General features: G+C 45.9%; 1 protein-coding gene across 1 annotated transcript; it reads left to right on the plus strand.

Moving 5' to 3' along the window:
• Nucleotides 1-13118: 13118 nt before the first annotated feature.
• Nucleotides 13119-19700, plus strand: LOC136751629 (uncharacterized). Its single transcript, XM_066707389.1, has 4 exons — nucleotides 13119-13373; nucleotides 15483-17150; nucleotides 17367-17426; nucleotides 17719-19700. The coding sequence occupies exons 1-4, from the start codon at nucleotides 13349-13351 to the stop codon at nucleotides 18864-18866; spliced, it is 2901 nt and encodes a 966-aa protein (XP_066563486.1). The 5' UTR covers nucleotides 13119-13348; the 3' UTR covers nucleotides 18867-19700.
• Nucleotides 19701-19884: the final 184 nt, after the last annotated feature.

Raw genomic sequence — 19884 nt, forward strand, 5'->3', positions numbered from 1 at the left:
GGACAAAACTGAGCCAGGAAATTACAGACCAATCAGTCTCACCTGCATCAACTGTAAAATGTTGGGAAAAATTATTAGACAGAAAATAGAGGAGCATCTTAATGAAAACCATATTCTTGGAGATAGTCAACATGGGTTTAGACGAGGCAGATCATGTCTTACTAATTTATTGGAATTTGTTGAACATGCAACTGCAGCTGTAGATCTTGTGAAAGCATATGATATGATATACTTAGATTTCCAAAAAGCTTTTGATAAGGTTCCACACCAAAGACTGATCCTCAAATTGGAAGCTGTAGGCATTCAGGGTAATGTAAGTAGATGGATTATGAACTGGTTGATGTATAGGAAACAGAGGGTGTCGATTAGAGGAGTCGCTTCTAACTGGAGTGAGGTTGTTAGTGGAGTTCCACAGGGATCAGTACTAGGGCCTGTGCTTTTTCTAATCTATATTAATGATCTGGACTCTGGGATAGTTAGCAAACTTGTCAAATTTGCAGATGATACTGAAATAGGTGGCTCAGCAGATACAATCTCGGCAGCACAGGCTATTCATAGGGACTTAGATAATATTCAGTTGTGGGCGACACCTGGCAGATGAAATTCAATGTGGACAAGTGCAAGGTAATACATGCAGGTAACAAAAATGTCCACTATAATTACTCTATAGGAGGAATAGATCTAGATGAAGTAACGCATGAGAAAGACCTAGGAGTCTATGTGGACTCCTCACTTTCTCCATCGAAGCAATGTGGGGAAGCAATAAAAAAGGCAAACAGGATGTTAGTGTATATTGTCAAAAGTGTAGAATTGAGCACAAGGGCAGTGATGTTCAGACTGTACAATGCACTAGTTAGAGCTCATCTGGATACTGTGGACAGTTCTGGGCTCCACACTTCAAGAAAGATATCGCTGCTCTAGAGGCAGTTCAGAGGAGAGCAACCAGACTTATTACATTATTACTTATTTGTTATTTAGCTGACGCTCTTATTCAGGGCGACTTACATTTGTATCCATCTATACAGCTGGGCATTTTACTGGAGCAATCTAAGTGAACAGCACTGCCACACCCAGGATTTGAACTTTCCACTTATTAACCCAGAGCCCTAACCACTACTCCACAGTGCAGCCTATTCACTTTATTCCAGGTCTGAAGGGAACGTCCTACTGAGAGACTGAGGACCTGAACCTTTTTACCCTGGAACAGAGGAGACTACGTGGGGACTTGATTCAAGTCTTCACAACCATGAAAGGCATCGACCACATTAAACCAGAGGAGCTTTTCCAGATCAGCAGGGACACACGCACCCGGGGACAGGAATGGAAATTGGGCTTCAAGGCATTCAAGACAGAAAACAGGAGACACTTCTTCACACAGAGAGGCGTCACAATCTGAACAAACTCCCCAGCGATGTGGTAGAAGCTGAAAATTTGGGAACATTTAAAAATAAACTGGATAGGATCCTTGGATCACTTAGATATTAATGCACACCAAACGAGCACGATGGGTCGAATGGCCTCCTCTTATTTGTAAACTTTCTTATGTTCTTAAACAAAATGCATTAAACCTACAGAAAAATATAGTTCTAAGGAAACATGCACATACATTTCAGCATAGGTTGTGCATGAATGGAACATCCAAGATTTACAGACGGCATTCACAGTATGTCCATTCTGTCACAGTCACCATTCACAATATTTTGGAATTCACTCCGAATTTCCGGATAGGAATTATAGGTGCATGGCACTTCCAAAAGTGAGCCACAGGTATGTGTAATTGGCCTTCTCTCTAGGACTCTCAGGGTTGTAAATCACACTTCAATTCTCTCAACACATATAACTTCTGCTCCTGTTACAAAGCGCAAGAATTTGTGGAGTTGTCCATCATCAAATGAGCAAATGAACTGCTTTAGGAAACTAAATGCCTTGTTCTGGGCTGCAGTTTGAACATCTACTTCTATCAATTGTAGCAATCCCTTTACTGTGGGCTTTTTGGATTCATACATTTTTTCTAATTCTGAGATATCTGGAAAAAACATTTGCAGTGAGCTACATGTAACATAGGATATAATCTCCAAAGCATATTTGGGTTATTGTATCAGCTGCTTGTGGGCTACTTGCAAAATTGTGCTCTTCATATCATCAGGAGAGGGGACTGTGTGACAACCCAATCTTGACAGAATTTCCAGCAACTCATTTGGCACCTCTTCTTCAATGCTACCATTCATTGCAGCTTTGATTACATCTTTCTCAAACAAAGCGACGTAGCTGGAAAAAGAATCCAGGAGTACCTTTGGCATAACTGCAGACTCACCATGGACTACAGCAACCACAAATGCAAATGAAAGTTGTGCAGGGAAATAGAAATGGTCAACATATCCCTGTAATAATATCCTACCAAATGATTCCCATTCGTCTCTGCCACACTCTGGAAAGAGTGCCAGAACTCATTGCAACTCCCCTTCAGCATGGTTCTGCAGAAAACCAGCCCAAAAAGCAGCATATGCATCCCGCCAGACACCAGACGCATCAGCAGCTGCTTCATTAGCAAAGCAATTTTCAGAGAAGCATTCAAAATACTTGGATCTTTAAATGCTTGCATCATATCTTGAACTATGACAACCCTGTGTAAAGTCAGGTAGCACATATCTGAGTGTGGCAGTGGAGACGAGCTGCAGCAGCTTTGAGTTTGGTGGCAGCTGCTGCATCTCTTGCAGAGAACTGTTAGTTAGAGGTGTTGAGGTGTTGAAAGTGATTTGTTCTTGGCTTACAGGTGAGTTTGATGGCCTATGTTCATATGTAGAACATAGATGGTTATTGGGCTCAGCCAACTGGTCAAGGGAAGGAGAAACCAGTTTGTATGAATCAGGAATGGCTGGTGCCACCCAAGGCACAGTGTCATCACATATTGAACTTTTAACACATAATGGATAAAATTCAATTTCCAAATCAGGCTAATATACCACTTGCACAAGCAGCAGAATATATGTAACTATGTACATAGTTTTCAGCGCTGCTGAGACCTGAGTGACTTTTAGTTTCAGAGGAATCAATTGCAAAGCAGGTGTCGGGTATTTCTTTCAAAGATTCAGCTGTTAATGGTTTTGTGGAACTAGGTGGAGATATTGTCTTAATGCCATCTTTTCTGCTCAAGGGAATTCGTGAAAATGCTGTCATTTGAAGGTATACTGCAAGCTGCAGCACTTATCATTACATTGTTTCCAGGTGATTCAGGTCTTTCGGGAACTAGAGACGCCAAATAAAAATGAACAATTCCCATTTTTACTTTCTGATACACATCCCCTACAGTCACACCTGCTGGCAGTATGTTCTCTTTGAAATCCCAAATTTCAAAACTGAACTGATTTTCATTACATTTTGGACTCTCCATTAGGGACCATCATGTTCCATTGTCTTTGGGACCGAGATCTTGCGAGTTCCACCAGCCCCACGAACGCAGACTTGTCTCCCTTGATGTATGCAGCCCCTAATTTAGCCAGTCTAATCCAGTCTAATTTAGCTGCATGCTTTTTTCCAAACATTTTACATGTTTTTCTTTGTGAGATATTCTCCTCCTTGCTTGATTCAGAGCTTTGTGATGATGGCCTTAGCTTCATTTTTTTTCTGAGTTTCTCAAAAAGAACAGTCTTCCTTGCATGGGTTGTTGTCTGTACTTCAGGTAAATAACTGCCACTTTTTTGCAGTGATTTCGCAGTGCCACTCTGTCCCCTATAGCTGGCAGACACCTGGAGGGTCATCCTCAATCAGCAAGACGGTTGAAGCATCAATCTGTAAAAGACTTATCAATGAAGTGGTAAAATGAAAAATATAGTTATGCTTGTGTATTACTCTTCTGAACTCTGTATTTTTGAATATTCCCTGCTTTCTGTGGCTAAATGTGTTCTAGTGCTGTTGAAGGTGCACTGTAATGTCTTGATAGTAGATATTACTGTATTTCTTGATAAGTTGTGTAAGTCATTGTGGCTAAAGGTGTCTGCTTTCTAAATAATAACTATTTAATGCTTTCTTTAAATATTAAACATTCCTTGAAAAATTTACCTTCTGACTTTACATCTGCTGAATGACCTCATCATCAACTCTACGCTCCCGAAGAAAAACAAGTATGTCCTTTTGAGCCGCCATTCTCGTACATCATCTTAAACCTATAAAGGTATTTTTTTATTAAATTAATATAGGTCATACATTAATCAGAGTCAAACATCTGCATGGGTGATGTTCGGCTTTTCTTATTCATTGTGATGTTAAATGTAGATTTTGAATCTACAGTTTGCTTAGAGGATACAATCGATTACTAGAGTGAAGTAAACTACATTTATGCTACACGTATACTTGAAGTGGCATTGAAGTAATGCAAAAGGAAACCTATACTGCTATTTTACTTTAATTCAGCACTTCATACATACTTCGCTATACTACTTTGGTCCTAAATTGAACCATCTGAGAATGTGTACTTTAAGTTTACTTTAAGTATGTTAAAGCAAACTGTCAATATAGTTAACAATATCAAAATATACATGTATACTGTGTACAGCAATGTAAGATTACCATGCATGTAGTAGAACTTGTGCATAATATAGAAGTACAGTGAGGGAAAAAAGTATTTGATCCCCTGCTGATTTTGTACGTTTGCCCACTGACAAAGAAATGATCAGTCTATAATTTAGGTAGGTAGGTGTATTTTAACAGTGAGAGACAGAATAACAACAAAAAAATCCAGGAAAACGCATTTCAAACAAGTTATAAATTGATTTGCATGTTAATGAGGGAAATAAGTATTTGATCCCCTATCAATCAGCAAGATTTCTGCCCCCAGGTGTCTTTTATACAGGTAACGAGCTGAGATTAGGAGCACTCTCTTAAAGGGACTCTCCTAATCTCAGCTCGTTACCTGTATAAAAGACACCTGTCCACAGAAGCAATCAATCAATCAGATTCCAAACTCTCCACCATGGCCAAGACCAAAGAGCTGTCCAAGGATGTCAGGGACAAGATTGTAGACCTACACAAGGCTGGAATGGGCTACAAGACCATCGCCAAGCAGCTTGGTGAGAAGGTGATAACAGTTGGTGCGATTATTCGCAAATGGAAGAAACACAAAATAACTGTCAGTCTCCCTCGGTCTGGGGCTCCATGCAAGATCTCACCTCGTGGAGTTTCAATGATCATTAGAACGGTGAGGAATCAGCCCAGAATTACACGGTTAATGATCTTGTTAATGATCTCAAGGCAGCTGGGACCATAGTCACCAAGAAAACAATTGGTAACACAGTACGCCGTGAAGGACTGAAATCCTGCAGCGCCCGCAAGGTCCCCCTGCTCAAGAAAGCACATGTACAGGCCCGTCTGAAGTTTGCCAATGAACATCTGAATGATTCAGAGGAGAACTGGGTGAAAGTGTTGTGGTCAGATGAGACCAAAATCGAGCTCTTTGGCATCAACTCAACTCGCCGTGTTTGGAGGAGGAGGAATGACCCCAAGAACACCATCCCCACCGTCAAACATGGAGGTGGAAACATTATGCTTTGGGGGTGTTTTTCTGCTAAGGGGACAGGACAACTGTACCGCATCAAAGGGACGATGGATGGGGCCATGTAAATCTTGGGTGAGAACCTCCTTCCCTCAGCCAGGGCATTGAAAATGGGTCGTGGATGGTATTCCAGCATGACAATGACCCAAAACACACAGCCAAGGCAACAAAGGAGTGGCTCAAGAAGAAGCACATTAAGGTCCTGCAGTGGCCTAGCCAGTCTCCAGACCTTAATCCCATAGAAAATCTGTGGAGGGAGTTGAAGGTTCGAGTTGCCAAACGTCAGCCTCGCAACCTTCATGACTTGGAGAGGATCTGCAAAGAGGAGTGGGACAAAATCCCTCCTGAGATGTGTGCAAACCTGGTGGCCAACTACAAGAAACGTCTGACCTCTGTGATTGCCAACAAGGGTTTTGCCACCAAGTACTAAGTCGAAGGGGTCAAATACTTATTTCCCTCATTAACATGTAAATCAATGTATAACTTTTTTGAAATGCGTTTTTCTGGATTTTTTTGTTGTTTTTCTGGATTTTTTTGTTGTTATTCTGTCTCTCACTGTTAAAATACACCTACCATTAAAATTATAGACTGATCATTTCTTTGTCAGTGGGCAAACATACAAAATCAGCAGGGGATCAAATACTTTTTTCCCTCACTGTATACTTTTAAAAATATTTAAGTACTGACATTTTTCAGAAAGTATGTGCATAGTATTAAAACACACTTAAAGTATATAAACTCTGAAATACATGGAAACAGTATAAATACAATGCAGGCTAATATTAGTATCTATATATTTTAAGTACATTAATACTATACTTTAGAATAATACTTTTTACTAACAGTTTGTTTATCGTATTAACATATTGAAAAGGACTACGCTTGCACAATAGTTCAGTATATTTAGATATAAAATAAAACATCTGCAATACAGGCATACATTGTTGATTCTGGTACTGGAAACAGAAAGGGATAGCTTACGATGTGTTCGAGCGATTGAAAACATGCACCGTCGTCAATTAGTTCCACATTTTTAATTAATTGACATATACATTCTTAAGAGAGTCCATTTAGTTATGTAATTCAAGTAAACATGCAGCGGAACCCAAGTTCCTCAATAGCAGAAGTAGCAGAAATGTATGCTTAGCAAATGATGTGTAATGACGCAGAAGTGATGTGTCTTCAGTTTATTATCTCATTTGGCAGCAATACGCTTCCGTATTATGGTATCATCCTCCAAGCTAGAGCGGGCTATGAGAAATGGTGAGGAGAGGCGTCTGTGGTCAAATATGAAAGTGTCTTTCCTGGGGACAACCGAGCGCTCCTGGGATACTTCTGAGACACAAGCTCGGGCTGATTGTTCAGGGGTGAGACGACGACAAAACAAACAAAATCATGTGGAGGATGTGCCTAAACAACACATTTGATAATGATGCTATTATTATTGTATTAAGAATCATATTATGCCATATCATATCATATTATAGAACATTATTATTCAGCCCAGACTACACTGTGTGAAGGCCTGCCATTTCAAAATATACTTCTACAGAAACAATGGAGATGTTTTGCCCACTGTAATTTTGAATTAGTATTGCTATAGAAAAAAAAATAAAAACATATAAAATAATAAATCTGACATAATGTTGTTTTACAGTTTCAAATATAGATATTACTATCTGAATATTTGTTTTAATAATCACATAGAAAGGCATCCCTGTCTACTGTTTAAACACATATATTTTATTTTAATCTCAGTAAGAACAGACATATTTATTTCCCTCAAAATATGTTCTATGGAATTTTATGGCAATCTGTATCTTTTTGAGGTTGTATCCAATCTGCTACGTTTGTTTCCCCTGCAAAACCAATTCTACTTTTGGGAATGAGAAGGAAAAAAACTGCTATTTTACAAATAGGGAAGGGCATGTTATATTGGGATTATTGTTGTGCCAGTTTCACATCATATATTCAAATGCCCCAGATTCAGAATTGCATCTCCAGCATTTACAATTATCCATTACATTTACATTGAAATAACTTTGCTGGGGTGTAAAATGACTTATGAATAATTGTATACTGTATTGATCTGCACCTAGCATTAGGAGGAACTCCTTTCCTATGTATATAACATAACAGTCTTTTTTACCAGTTTATTTTTAAATCCACATGCATCAATACAGTTCAAACTCAGTGGAGAAAATATTCCCGGCGTTGTTGGGAATTTTAATTTGGGTGTAAAATAACTGATTTGAGTTTCTAGTTTGATTGGAATCCAAAATTACCATGATGCAATTTAAAATGTTCCAGTGCGGGTTTAAATGACATCCCATTATTTCTTCCCAGAAGCATCTGATTCCATTATCTTACCTATCGACACTAATATATATGTGTGAGTGTGTGTGTGTGTGTGTGTGTGTGTGTGTGTGTGTGTGAGAGAGAGAGAGAGAGAGAGAGAGAGAGAGTGTGTGTGTGTGTGTGTGTGTGTGTGTGTGTGTGTGTGTGTGTGTGTGTGGGCGGGTTTATGTGGTTTTAGGTTACAAACTGGTAATTACAATGTTATTATGCTATAAAGGTGGTTTATGAGGACATTGCCAATGTCTCCATAATTCAAATCGCTGAAAAACATAGTAAATGATGTTTTATTGAAAATGTAAAAATGCAGAAAGTTTGTGATTAGGGTTAGGGTTAGGGGATAGAATCTATACTTTGTACAGTATAAAAATCATTATGTCTATGGAGAATCCCCATAATGATAGCGGCACCAACATGTGTGTGTGAGTGTGTGTGTGTTAATGTGGAGCAGTGTGTGTGTGTGTTAATGTGGAGCTGTGTGTGTGTGTCTTAATGTGGAGCAGTGTGTGAGTGTGTGTGTGTTAATGTGGAGCAGTGTGTGAGTGTGTGTGTGTTAATGTGGAGCAGTGTGTGTGTGTGTTAATGTGGAGCAGTGTGTGAGTGTGTGTGTGTGTGTGTGTGTGTTAATGTGGAGCAGTGTGTAGGTGTGTGATGTGGGTGTACTGATTGCTCTGTAGTGATATGTGATATGTTATCTGAGTGTTAATTGACTGTGCAGAGCACCCTGCCTGCCTGAAGACCTGGGAGTGTCTTCAGTGCAGCTGGCAGGGGGGCCAGTGTGGGGTGGGAGGAGACTGCTGGCACCTAGGCTGTGGGGCCCCAGACACCTCTCTCCAGCGCTGCACCAGAGCAGCCCTCCTCCTGCATGGTGTCGGGTGAGGCAGCTGTGATTGCTGGGCTGCTCCACAGAGGAGCCGACCCTGGTAGCCATGGTGGCTGATCTGGTGCAGCTGTCCAGGGAGCGTCTCTGTGTTGACATTACCTCTGTGTTCTGATTGCTGGGGCTGTGAGACAACGAGACGCTGCAGACATCAAGAGGGACATGTTCATCTGAGTGAAAACTACTGTCTGCTGGTCTGCTGCTAGTGATAGCGGCACGCCTCCGTCGTCTTGTCCTGCAGCAGAAAACAGGCACCTCTGCAGAGAGCAGCCCAGTGAACAGCACGGACAGCGAGAGCGGAGGGATCCAGACATGGAAATCACCTTAGCTGCTTTCAATTTGAGATTTTGTAATTAGATTCAGTACATGAACTGTACTACTGTTTAAGCAAGAAAGGACATGCCATATACATCCATACCCTAACCCTCCCGCTGGTCAGATGTATGTGGTTCTGGTGCAGCAGCAGAAACCAGTCAGAGAGAGAGAGAGAGAGAGAGAGAGAGAGAGAGAGAGAGAGAGAGAGAGAGAGAGAGAGAGAGAGAGAGAGAGAGACGCTGTCACGTACATTTTTTTGAATCTTTAATTTACATAAAGAGAAGAATGCAAATTTAGCATTTACCTTTTGGCCAGCACCACAGTTCCTTCTGAGTGTTTTACTCTGTGTGACAATGTTGTACAACATCACGTCTCTAATCCAACACTGGCTATTATTGTTTTAGGTCAGACACAAGGCTCTTGTCTTCGCAAGGTTGTGTGATTAGTGTATTTAGCAGCTCCTCCTCTCTCTGTCTCACGCTCTCTTTACTTCTTTACAAGCTGCCCGTATTACCATCTCACACAAGTTCAAATGGGGCAGGGTTTCAAATTAAGACAAAATATGTTGAGCCTCCATTTAATGATACGGGTGTCCACGTCATATGGTGCCGAACAACACAGATATTGACACTGGCTGACACACAGTAATATCATGTCTATATCGTATGAAGAAGTCCAGTACAGTAACATTAGCATGATCAGGCAATGGGGATTCGGGGGAGAACATGTGACACGCAGTTGTCTGTCAGCAGTGTAGTCTCCCGCTGTGGGTAACACACTGCCACACTCACACACAACAGACAACTCCTCCCCGTGCAGAGCGCAGAATAAAGACAGAGCCTTCAACAGAGAACAAGTTTGACAATTTATAATGTCTATTATATTCATCACACCTGGATTTCAACCTTTATTTTACATTGAAAGCAAGTGTCTGAGGACAGTGCTGGACCATCTGACATGAACCTAAAAGGGGATAGTTTGATGAAAACCCTTTCAAAAAGGGTGCGGTCATGTGACACGATCAACCCTTATAAACAGGGCCCTTCTAAAGTATTGAGCCACTGGTCACGTTTGAGGCGTGTGTCCAGTGATCGTCTGTGTGTAACAGATGTTCAGTTACTGGGACGCTGCTGGGCACACAGGCAGGGTGTCCTCTGCTCTGCTGGTCCCAGTGATGCTGCGCTCAGAGCTGAGGGCAGCGGAGTGGCACAGAGTACTGCTGGCTCTGTGTGTAATAGTGATGAGCACAGGGAGGCCACACAGGCGCACTGTAGAGGGGGTTGTGTCTGCAGTTGTTGTGTTTGTACCGTTTGTCTTAAACAGGTTCTACAAGTGCTGGTCAGTGGACGTGGGTGGGTGGGTGTCTGAGTTGCTGACGAGTGATGCGGTCTGTATTGGGGGATTGAGCCCTGTCTGTGCTGTCTGTAAAACAAGCCACAGGTGTCCTGGTAAAACTCCACTCACAGCAGTCACAGTGTGTCCTGACCACGGACTGGGATTTGCAGTGTAAGGCACAGAGAAACTGATAAGGATGCAATGCGCGGATTCAGACAGCATGGCTGCAGTAAGTGAGTTTCATTCATGTAGCAGTATTTGTTGCATTGGCCATCAGTGGTCAGGAAAAACAGTCACGTCAAATCAGGGCCGGAGTGGGACCCATTTTCAGCCTGGGAGTCTAATGCCCAAGACCAGCCCATCCCCCAATCTCACCCCTGTCCCACCCCCTCCCACCGTGGTGGAACCTGGATAAATGAAGTGACAGATCTGTTCTTACTATCCTGTTATATTTATTTCTGACATGTTTCAACAAAAAATATGAATAATATAAATATGGCCATAAATATGAATAACAAATGACATACAGCGTTTTCTGCTACAAAGAGTCCAACTGTTACATTATGAAAAAAACAAATTGCAGTAAGAAATATACTTTTTTCACTATTGTTTTTATATTATTATTATTATTATTATTATTATTATTATTATTATTATTATTATGATAATATCAATATCAATTTCATAAATAAAATAATGAAATTAATTATATTAAACATTTCTGCTTCATCAAAAAAATGTTTGCATTCAAAAATGAAAACTGCAAAGCCGTCATCCATAACTAAATGGAAAACCTCCTACCAGCATCTCACTACCTGTCCTTACAAAGCTACCCTCCAGAGGGGACTCAGTCTCTCCTACTGCAATGCCAAGCCAGACAGCTAAGCATGCGGGGTGCCAGCAGGGCTCTGTCGTCAGATTTACGCAGACACTTGCTGATTTCTTGGAGAGCTGAGCGAGGGAGCCATTTACCAAGACAAGCAAAATCTGAGAAAAGTTCTGCATTTGCTGAACACCTTGTATGTATGCTACCTGCCAGTCTTTTAGTACTAGCCCCGGGTCTTTTGATCCAATTCAAAAATAATATTTGTACTCCGATTATTTACCATAACGGCATTGACCCCCCCCGGGGCTTTGGCCCCCTAAACCTGGAGTCTAGCGACGCCCTGCTATAGTCACTGGGCATCGAGTTGTCGGTTCCTGTGTGCTGGTTTGTCGTCTTGAAAACATATCTGTCCGTTTGGCACATTTGGCCGCGTCATGCTCCAATGCCTTTCTTTTTCTTAACCTGGCATTGTCAGCTCCTCCTGGATCATTTTACCCTCCATTTTACCCTCCACTCCCGCCACAGCACTGGCAAGGACCGGGCTACACGCGCTTGTGCTTGAGAGAGGGAGAGTGCATGCGCTTTTTAATGCACGATCCGATAATGCGCTGGTTTAAATTAAAATCTAGTGTAATTAGCTTAGTTATCAGTCAAACAGTAACTTAACACATACACGTTTTTCTGTGTGTGTGAAAAAACGAATAGAAAGCAGGCAAGTGTGCCGGCCCAATTAATGAGCGGGCAGAGCAGCCCCCCGGGAATTCTCCCGATTCTCCTGATGGCCACTCCGGGCCTGCGTCAAAGACTTCATGGGACGCAAACGTGTTTTAAAAACACATTTCACTCAGATTGGGGAATAAAAGCCCAGTGGCAATTTGCCACTGTGCACTGCAGTGCTGCAGGGGGCAGCGCTGAGCCTCCGAGGGGATTTGGGTCCAGGTGGAGGGTGTTCCTGTTCCACACTGCGGACAGACAGACTGGTGTGTCGTGTGTCCCTGGCTAGGCTAGGGACAAATGAGAGCATGCAGTTTGTCCCAATCATTTACACACTAAAACTCAATCTATCAAACCACACAATATCCCAAACCATTAGTTTCGGCACCAAAAGAATGACAATTTCAACACAACTAAGCGTGATTCACCTGTTTGCACACAGATTGAAGATTCAATAGAACATCCTTGCACAGCTCTCTATGTAAAGCACAGCCTTTGAAGAGAACACATTTCTGAGTCTCATTTCGTCTGAGAGCCCGGAGGTTTGGCCAGTGCGGTGTGGGCTTTCTGTTTTGTGTTTATAGTTTTGAGGAAATGGAGTATAATTTCAGGAAATGTGAGTTGAATGGTTGTGAAAACGAAAAATGATAAAGTTACCTCTGATAATAAATATTCTACTCGTTTTTTTTCATTGTTTGATTTCTTTCCCTTCAAGGACAACAACAACAACAACAACAACAACAATAATAATAATAATAATAATAATAATAATAATAATAATAATAATACAATTTTAGTGAGACTGCTACTATAAACTAGAGAAGAGAGCCAGAGAGAGAGACCATGAGCCTGTGAGCAAGTGAGTGACTGAGTGATGGATTGAATGAATGAATGAGAGAGATTGAGTGAGTGAGTGAATGAATGAGAGATTGAGTGAGTGAGTGAGTGAGTGGATTAATGATCGTGGGGGGGATTCCAGGGGAAATCCAGGTGGTGGAGGAATGTCACGGACTGGGTGCTGCAGGGTCAGGGATGAGTGAGTCACACGTCTTTCTCTCCGCCCAGGTCGGGAATGGACGGAATGCGAGAAAGAGGAGAGAAAATGAAAGAGAGGGAGGGTGAGAGAGGGAGGTAAGGAGGAGGAAGTGCAGGTGAGCGCTGGAGTGCTGGGTGCCACTCCCATAGCTGCGTGGCGAAGCAGAGAGAGAGAGAGAGGAGAGAGATAGAGACAACTGGAGAGAGAGAAAGAGGGAGAAATAGAGACTGGAAAAGACCAGCAACAGAGAGGAGACGAACAAACATTGAGAGAGGACAGGACAGTGACGCAGAGAAGAGGATAGGACCCTCACACAGCCAGAAAGAGAGAGAGAGAGGCATGTCGTTCATTAATTCAGACTCAGGTGAGTGAGCTGCAGGCACTGCTGTTGTGAGGTTAGGATATTGCTGTTGCTCTTGTGAGGTTCTGGGATTGTTGCTGTTGTTGTGATATTAAGGGGTTGTCATTACTGTTGTGTAGAAGAAACACAACAACATAAAAGCTGACAGAGACTGAACCAAAATATCTGCTGAGCTCTGTGTGTATCTGACTGACTGACTCACTGAATGGCTGACTGATACACTGACTGACACACTGATACACTGATACACTGACTGACACACTGATACACTGATACACTGACTGACACACTGATACACTGATACACTGACTGACACACTGATACACTGATACACTGACTGACACACTGATACACTGATACACTGACTGACACACTGATACACTGATACACTGATACACTGACTGATGACTGATACACTGACATGCTGACTGACTGATACGCTGAAACATTGACACGCTGACTGACTGATACACTGACTGACACACTGATACACTGAGTGACAAGTCAGTCTAGCAGACAGGTCGCTGGCACGGATTTAAAACTGTGCCCTTCGCAGTAACTCACAGTGAGAGCATGACTGAGAGCACAGCACACTGAAACACAGCCTGAGACACTGTGGAGGAGAGCCTACCGAGACACCCACTGTGCCTGGTACCGTGTCTGTTGAGTCTGAACGGGCCTGGCAAATGCACACACAGACTCTGTGTTAGCCCTGCTCCTGCGTGTGGCTGGGAGTCTGGCGCTGGCTGCCGAGCTGCAGAATGCAGTCTGACGGGTCAGGCAGGCTGGGGTGGGGCAGGAACCAGGAGGGAGAGGGAGAGGGAGAGAGGGAGGCGATGGCAGCCACAGTATAGGAATGTGAGCCAGCGGGACAGGGCTCCCCGCCCCACACTCCAGTCTGCTCTGTCACAATACACACACTGCACACTGCGCAGCCAGAGCTAGGCTGGCTGTGTAATCTGTTTCTCTGTCTCTCCCTGCCTCTCTCAGTCTCTTCTCTCTGTGTCTCAGTCTCCTGGGTCTCAGGTATCACAGTGTGTGCGTCTCGGGGAGGTGGGGGGGCTGTGGTGATGGTGAAGGTGGAGCAGTGCGGAGAGAGGAGATCGTACAGCCGTGACAGACAGAGGAATGTCTGAGAAATGACCGAGAGGAGTGACAGAGAGAGAGTCACATTCCTGAGGCTGTTCATGGAGCAGGAATGCTGTTTATTCTCATCACACCAGGCTCAGTGTGTATGGAAAATAAGGAAATGGTTCAGTTTTGCCTGCAAATATGGTTCTTTGGTGTCAGGTTTTAAGTTTCCTTAAACCAGAAAAGCTGCTCTCAGCTGAAGCGGATGAGCCAAGTGAAACCCGTCAGATCTGAGGTGTAACACACACTGTGATAAGTGCACGTGTGTCAAGATAATCGAGGCTTGATACAAACGGCACAAAACTCTGTCTCAGTCTCAGGTGTGTTTGTCAAAGACAGAGCACTTCCAATCTGTTTCATATTGCAGTTTCTAAAGGTCTCTAAAGTCAGGTTCTGTCTTATTCTCGTCATTTTAATCAGCCTCATTTTGCCCGCTTCCCTCCCAATGCTGCTTCTCGCCTCAATCAGTATTTTTATTAATTTACCGACCGCCTGTTTGTGCTAACAGGTTAATAAATATAGCATTCGTTTTATGTGCATTATTTTATTTGTATAATATTTCTTACATGTTTAAAATCCTGCCCATCCATGTCAGGTCATTAAATATTAGATCATCAGTCTTCTCCACCACTGCCTGTTTAAGTCAATCGGTTAATAAATGAATATAAAATCCTGTCGATTCGCGTGATTTCTTTTTTATAGATGTCATCATGTAACATGACAGGGACGAATAGATTTCTGCACAACATTATTGCACGCGAACACTAGTTACAAATGTGTTTTTTTAAATAATCATTATGTTGATTACCAATTATTTTTTTCAGTTATCAGTGACCAAAAATAGGGGGGACAAATAGTTTTCTCCCCTTCAAATTAAAAGTGGGTGGTGTCCTGTGGTGTCAGCCTATGCCTCCCTCTCTCTCTGATGATGGTGAGCAGTGTGTTGAGTATTAACTCTCTCTCTCTCCCTCCCTCTCTCAGGTCATGGCTCCTCCGAGCTGCGGCTGCTGCTGCTGGGCACCATGAGCTCCGGCAAGAACTGCTCAGCCGCTACCCTGCTGGACCGCCCGGCCATCCAGGGCACCTGGGGGGAGGGGTCTGGGGCGGAGCAGCTGGGGCGGAGGCGGGGCCAGTGCCTACGAGGCATGACAGAGGGCCGGCGGCTGACGGTGGCAGTGGGGCCACGCTGGTTCTGGAGCGTGGGGCGGCTGGAGGAGGGCGTAGCGCGGGAGACAGAAAGGACTCTGCAGCTGTGCCACCCGGGCCCCCATGCCCTGCTGCTGGCGGTGCCCGTGGGCCAGTTCACACCTGTGGAGGCCCAAGCGGCGGCAGAGGTGCGGCGGCTGTTCGGGGAGGGGGCTCTGCTGCGGCACGGCCTGCTGCTGTTCACCTGTGGGGATTATCTGGGCGGACGCAGCGTGGATGACTATATCGCCCGTGAGGACCCTGGCCTACGGGAGCTGCTGGCACACTGCGGGGGGCGCTATGCCGTGCTCAACAACCGGCGGCCCCAGGAGCGGCTGCAGGTGCGGGGCCTGCTGGAGGCGGTGGAGGGGATGGTGGCGCGCAATGGAGGGGCCTGTCTGCATTGTGCCATGCCCAGGGAGGAAGAGGAGGAGTGGCAGGAGGAGAGGAAGGTCGTGGTTGTGGAGAGAGTGATGGAGGAGAGGAAGATGGGGGTAGTGGAGACAGTGAGGGAGGGAGTGGAGGGTTTGAGAGAGAGGGAGATGCGGGCAGAGATGGAAATGAGAGAGAGGGAGGCGAGGGAACGGATGGAGGGAGAGGAGCGGGTGTTCAGGGACAGAGCGCTGGAGAGAGAGATGCGACCGAGCAGGGATTTGGAGGTGGAGAGGGTGAGGGCGGAGAATGAGCGGAAAGAGAGGGAGTTCCAGGAGCTGAGGGAGCAGAGGAAGAGGGAGATGAGGGAGCTGATCGAGCGAGAGAGAGCAATGGAGAGGGAGAGGATGAGGCTGGAGTCGGAGGGAGAGATGGAGAGGGAGGTAGACACCCGCAGACGTCAGTTCCAGCTGGAGGAAGAGAGGGAGAAGCTGAAGGAGATGCAGAGAGAGAGGGAGAGTAAAGAGCGAGAGCTGGAGGAGCGTAGGTTCATGCAGGAGAGGGAGATGCAGATAGTGAGGGAGCGAGAGACAAGGCAGAGGGAGACAGAGATGGAGAGGGAGGCACAGAGGGAGAGGGACAGAAGACAGAGGGAGGCAGAGAGAGAGGCGCAGGCCCAGAGGCAGAGGCTGGCAGAGAAAGAAGCTCTGGTCCAGAGGCAGAGGATGGCAGAGAGAGAGGCTCAGGTCCCGAGGCAGAGACAGGTGCAGATGAGGAGAGACAGCGAGGGGAAGACGGGCCCTCAGGGGCTCCAGCAGGTGCGGGAGGAAGAGAGGGATGAGGGGGAGGTGGTGGAGGGGGAGAGCAGGCGGAGGAGCAGCCGGGAGGCGGAGGCGCTGCTGCTGCGCCAGGGGAACTCCGCTCAGCATTCCCGGAGGTCAGAGCCACTGAGACAGGGGTCCCGGCCCCTGGAGGGCGAGGGCCGGGTGTCCCAGCGTCTGCAGCAGCAGAGGGAGGTGGAGGAGAGTGTGCAGCAGCTGCAGAAGAACGGCCTGCAGGCCCAGCTGCCCCAGACTGGCACAAACACAGCAGGTGAGCAACAATGACTGTTACGGTGTCATTATTACTGCTAGTAGCAGCAGTTGGACACTTGTTGTTGTTGTTCTTATTGTTATTATATCTTTTTGATTATGACTTATTATGATTATTGTTATGATCATTTCCCTTGTTGTTGTTACTGTATATTATTATAAGATGTAATAATCTAGTGATAGTATAATCAGAGCAGCGCTGTTCTCTGTCCTGTAGATGGTGCTCTGCAGTCCCTGCTGTCTGAGAACAAACCCAGCGACGGCCTCATCAGCAGATGTAAGATCTCCCGCCTCCCTGTAGCTGCTTTACAGCACAGCACAGCACACAATACAGTACAGCACAACATAACGCAAACAAACACAGCACAGTACACTACTCTATAGTTTACCACAGCAAACTACAGTAGAATGCACTATAATGAACTACATGAAGATACAGTACAGCGTATGTGGCAATGCACGTGTGTTCAGTAGAACAGTACAGTGCAACAGTCTGGTGCAGTGTTCTATCAAAGCTCCTCACCTCCCTCCCTCTCTCTCTCTCAACCTCCCTCTCTCACCCTCCCCAGTGTTCCAGCGCATCTCCCCACTCTTCTCCTCGCAGACAGAGGCACAGGCAGACCCCTGCGCGCCCCTCCCCGGCCCCCTGCTGGAGGCCCAGGACCCAATGGAGTTGCGGCTGGTGCTGCTGGGCAGCTCGGGTGCGGGAAAGACCTGGGTGGCCAACTTGCTGATGGGGGCGGGCTCAGAGGCCTTCCCGGGGGAGGGGGTACCCACACAGGCCTGCGCCAAGAGGCGGGGGGGGGCCTGCGGGAGGCGGCTGGCAGTAGTGGACACGCCTGACTGGTTCCGGTCTGAGCACCCCGCCGCGGAGGTCAGGGACCAGGTGGGGCGCTGCGCGGTGCTCTGTGCCCCGGGGCCCCATGCCTTCCTGCTCTGCGTGCCGCTGGACCGCCCCCCCCACCAGGAGCTGGCCGCCTTGGATGCCCTGACCGCCGCTTTTGGGTTGGGGGTGCCCCGGCACACACTGGTGTTGCTGACGCGCGTCGAGGGACTCCCGGCGGGCTCGGGCAGCGTGGAGGATTACATCATCAAGGAGCGCCCCGACCTGCAGGAGCTGGTGCACCGCTGCGGGGACCGCTACCACGCGCTGGGGCAGAGAGGGGTGGTGGGGGACTGGGCGCAGCTGCAGGAGCTGCTGGAGAAGGTGGAGCAGCTGGTGGCTGAGAACAGAGGGCAGTGCCACACCTGCCGGCTGTTCCAGGAGGCCGAAGCCAAGATCCGCCAGCGGCAGAAGGAGATCCTGAGGCAGAGGGGGCAGGGCGAGGAGCGGGGCGGGGGGAGCAGGGAGACGCTGCTGAGGGAGACCCGGACCAGCGGGGTGCTCCTGGAAGAGGAGGAGGGTCTGCAGCGGCGCAAGAGCAGGCTGGAGGAGGAGAGGGCCCGGGCCGAGGCGGAGGCCTGCGAGTACCAGCTGTCCGTGCCGCCCCTCGCCAGCCCCTCCGCTCTGGCCGCCGCCCCCGCCACGCTGGCCGCCAGGGTCGGCGCCCTGCTGGTGGCCCTGCTGAGACGCATCCCCCAGGTCACGGGCGCGGCGGGGGTGCTGGGGGGGCTGACGGGGCTGTTCGTGGGCGGGCCAATGGGAGGGGCGGTGGGGGCCACGGTGGGATCAGTGCTGACGGAGGTGGGCAGACGGAAATACAGAGTGGAGCAGTGAGAGAAACGCCCGTTCCACTCCTCATCCCTCTCCTCGTCCTTCTTTCAACCTCCACCCCAACCCATCCTTTCCTCTTCCTCCTGTCTCTCCTCCCCCTTCCTCCTATGCCATCTCTTCCCTCTCCCTCTCCTGTTATTCAGGTAACATTACAGAATCATAGGAAAATGTAAATTTTTGTAAATAAAACTTCTCAGCGCTGCCTGCACGGTCACGCCTGCACCAGCTCATTACTTGTTAGGAACAAGTGATGGGAATGTGGGTCTCAGTGCCTCCTGGGTTTGACCAAGCACAAACCTGGACTCTGCACTATATTTCTATTATTATTCATTGTCTTCATTGTTGTCATTATTGTTCCCATTGTTGCGGTTGTTGTGCTGTATTTTGATGGGGTCTAACTCTGGGAAATCTACACACCCTGTATCACACCGACACACACAGGCATGCACTACACACTGGTGTTTTATCAGGTGGAAAATAAAGAGTACATTAATACAAATCAGTCCCGTCTATTGTAACCGGACTGAGAGTTGTATTGTTGACCAGGAGCTACAAAATAGTTGTATGTTTCCACCTGCTCTGAAGGAACTTCAGCTCTTTACTGCAGTCAGTAATAGACAAGTCACTCAAGAGTAAATAAACCAGGAGTGTTCAGATACATTATAGACATGCATGTGTGTGGATAAAATACTGCAGAGGGCAGTGTGCAGATTTCACTCTGGAGTTTATGTATGCATGTAATATACAGTATTAGACATAGCTGTGTATCAGTGGGCTGTGGCCACGATGTGAAGAGACTGTGGTCTCACATGACCAATAAAATAGGTTTAAAAGGGACTGGGTGCTTCTATTAAAGGACCTCATTCTGAGACTCGCATAATAAATACAAAGCTCTGAATTAGTATTAGTTCCTATATATGCCTATAAATTATATTACAGCTTTTGATATATTTATTGATTATATATATATATATATATATATATATATATATATATATATATATATATATATATATTATAC

This window comes from Amia ocellicauda, chromosome 6 (assembly GCF_036373705.1).
Source record: "Amia ocellicauda isolate fAmiCal2 chromosome 6, fAmiCal2.hap1, whole genome shotgun sequence".
In the NCBI taxonomy this organism is placed as follows: Eukaryota; Metazoa; Chordata; class Actinopteri; order Amiiformes; family Amiidae; genus Amia; species Amia ocellicauda.

Bases quoted from the DNA above. Each gene is read 5' to 3' on its own strand.
- LOC136751629 (XM_066707389.1), top strand. From the start codon at position 13,349: ATGTCGTTCATTAATTCAGACTCAG. The intron at 13,374-15,482 runs GTGAGTGAGCTG...TCCCTCTCTCAG, and splicing joins GTTCATTAATTCAGACTCAG to GTCATGGCTCCTCCGAGCTG. The intron at 17,151-17,366 runs GTGAGCAACAAT...TCTGTCCTGTAG, and splicing joins GACTGGCACAAACACAGCAG to ATGGTGCTCTGCAGTCCCTG.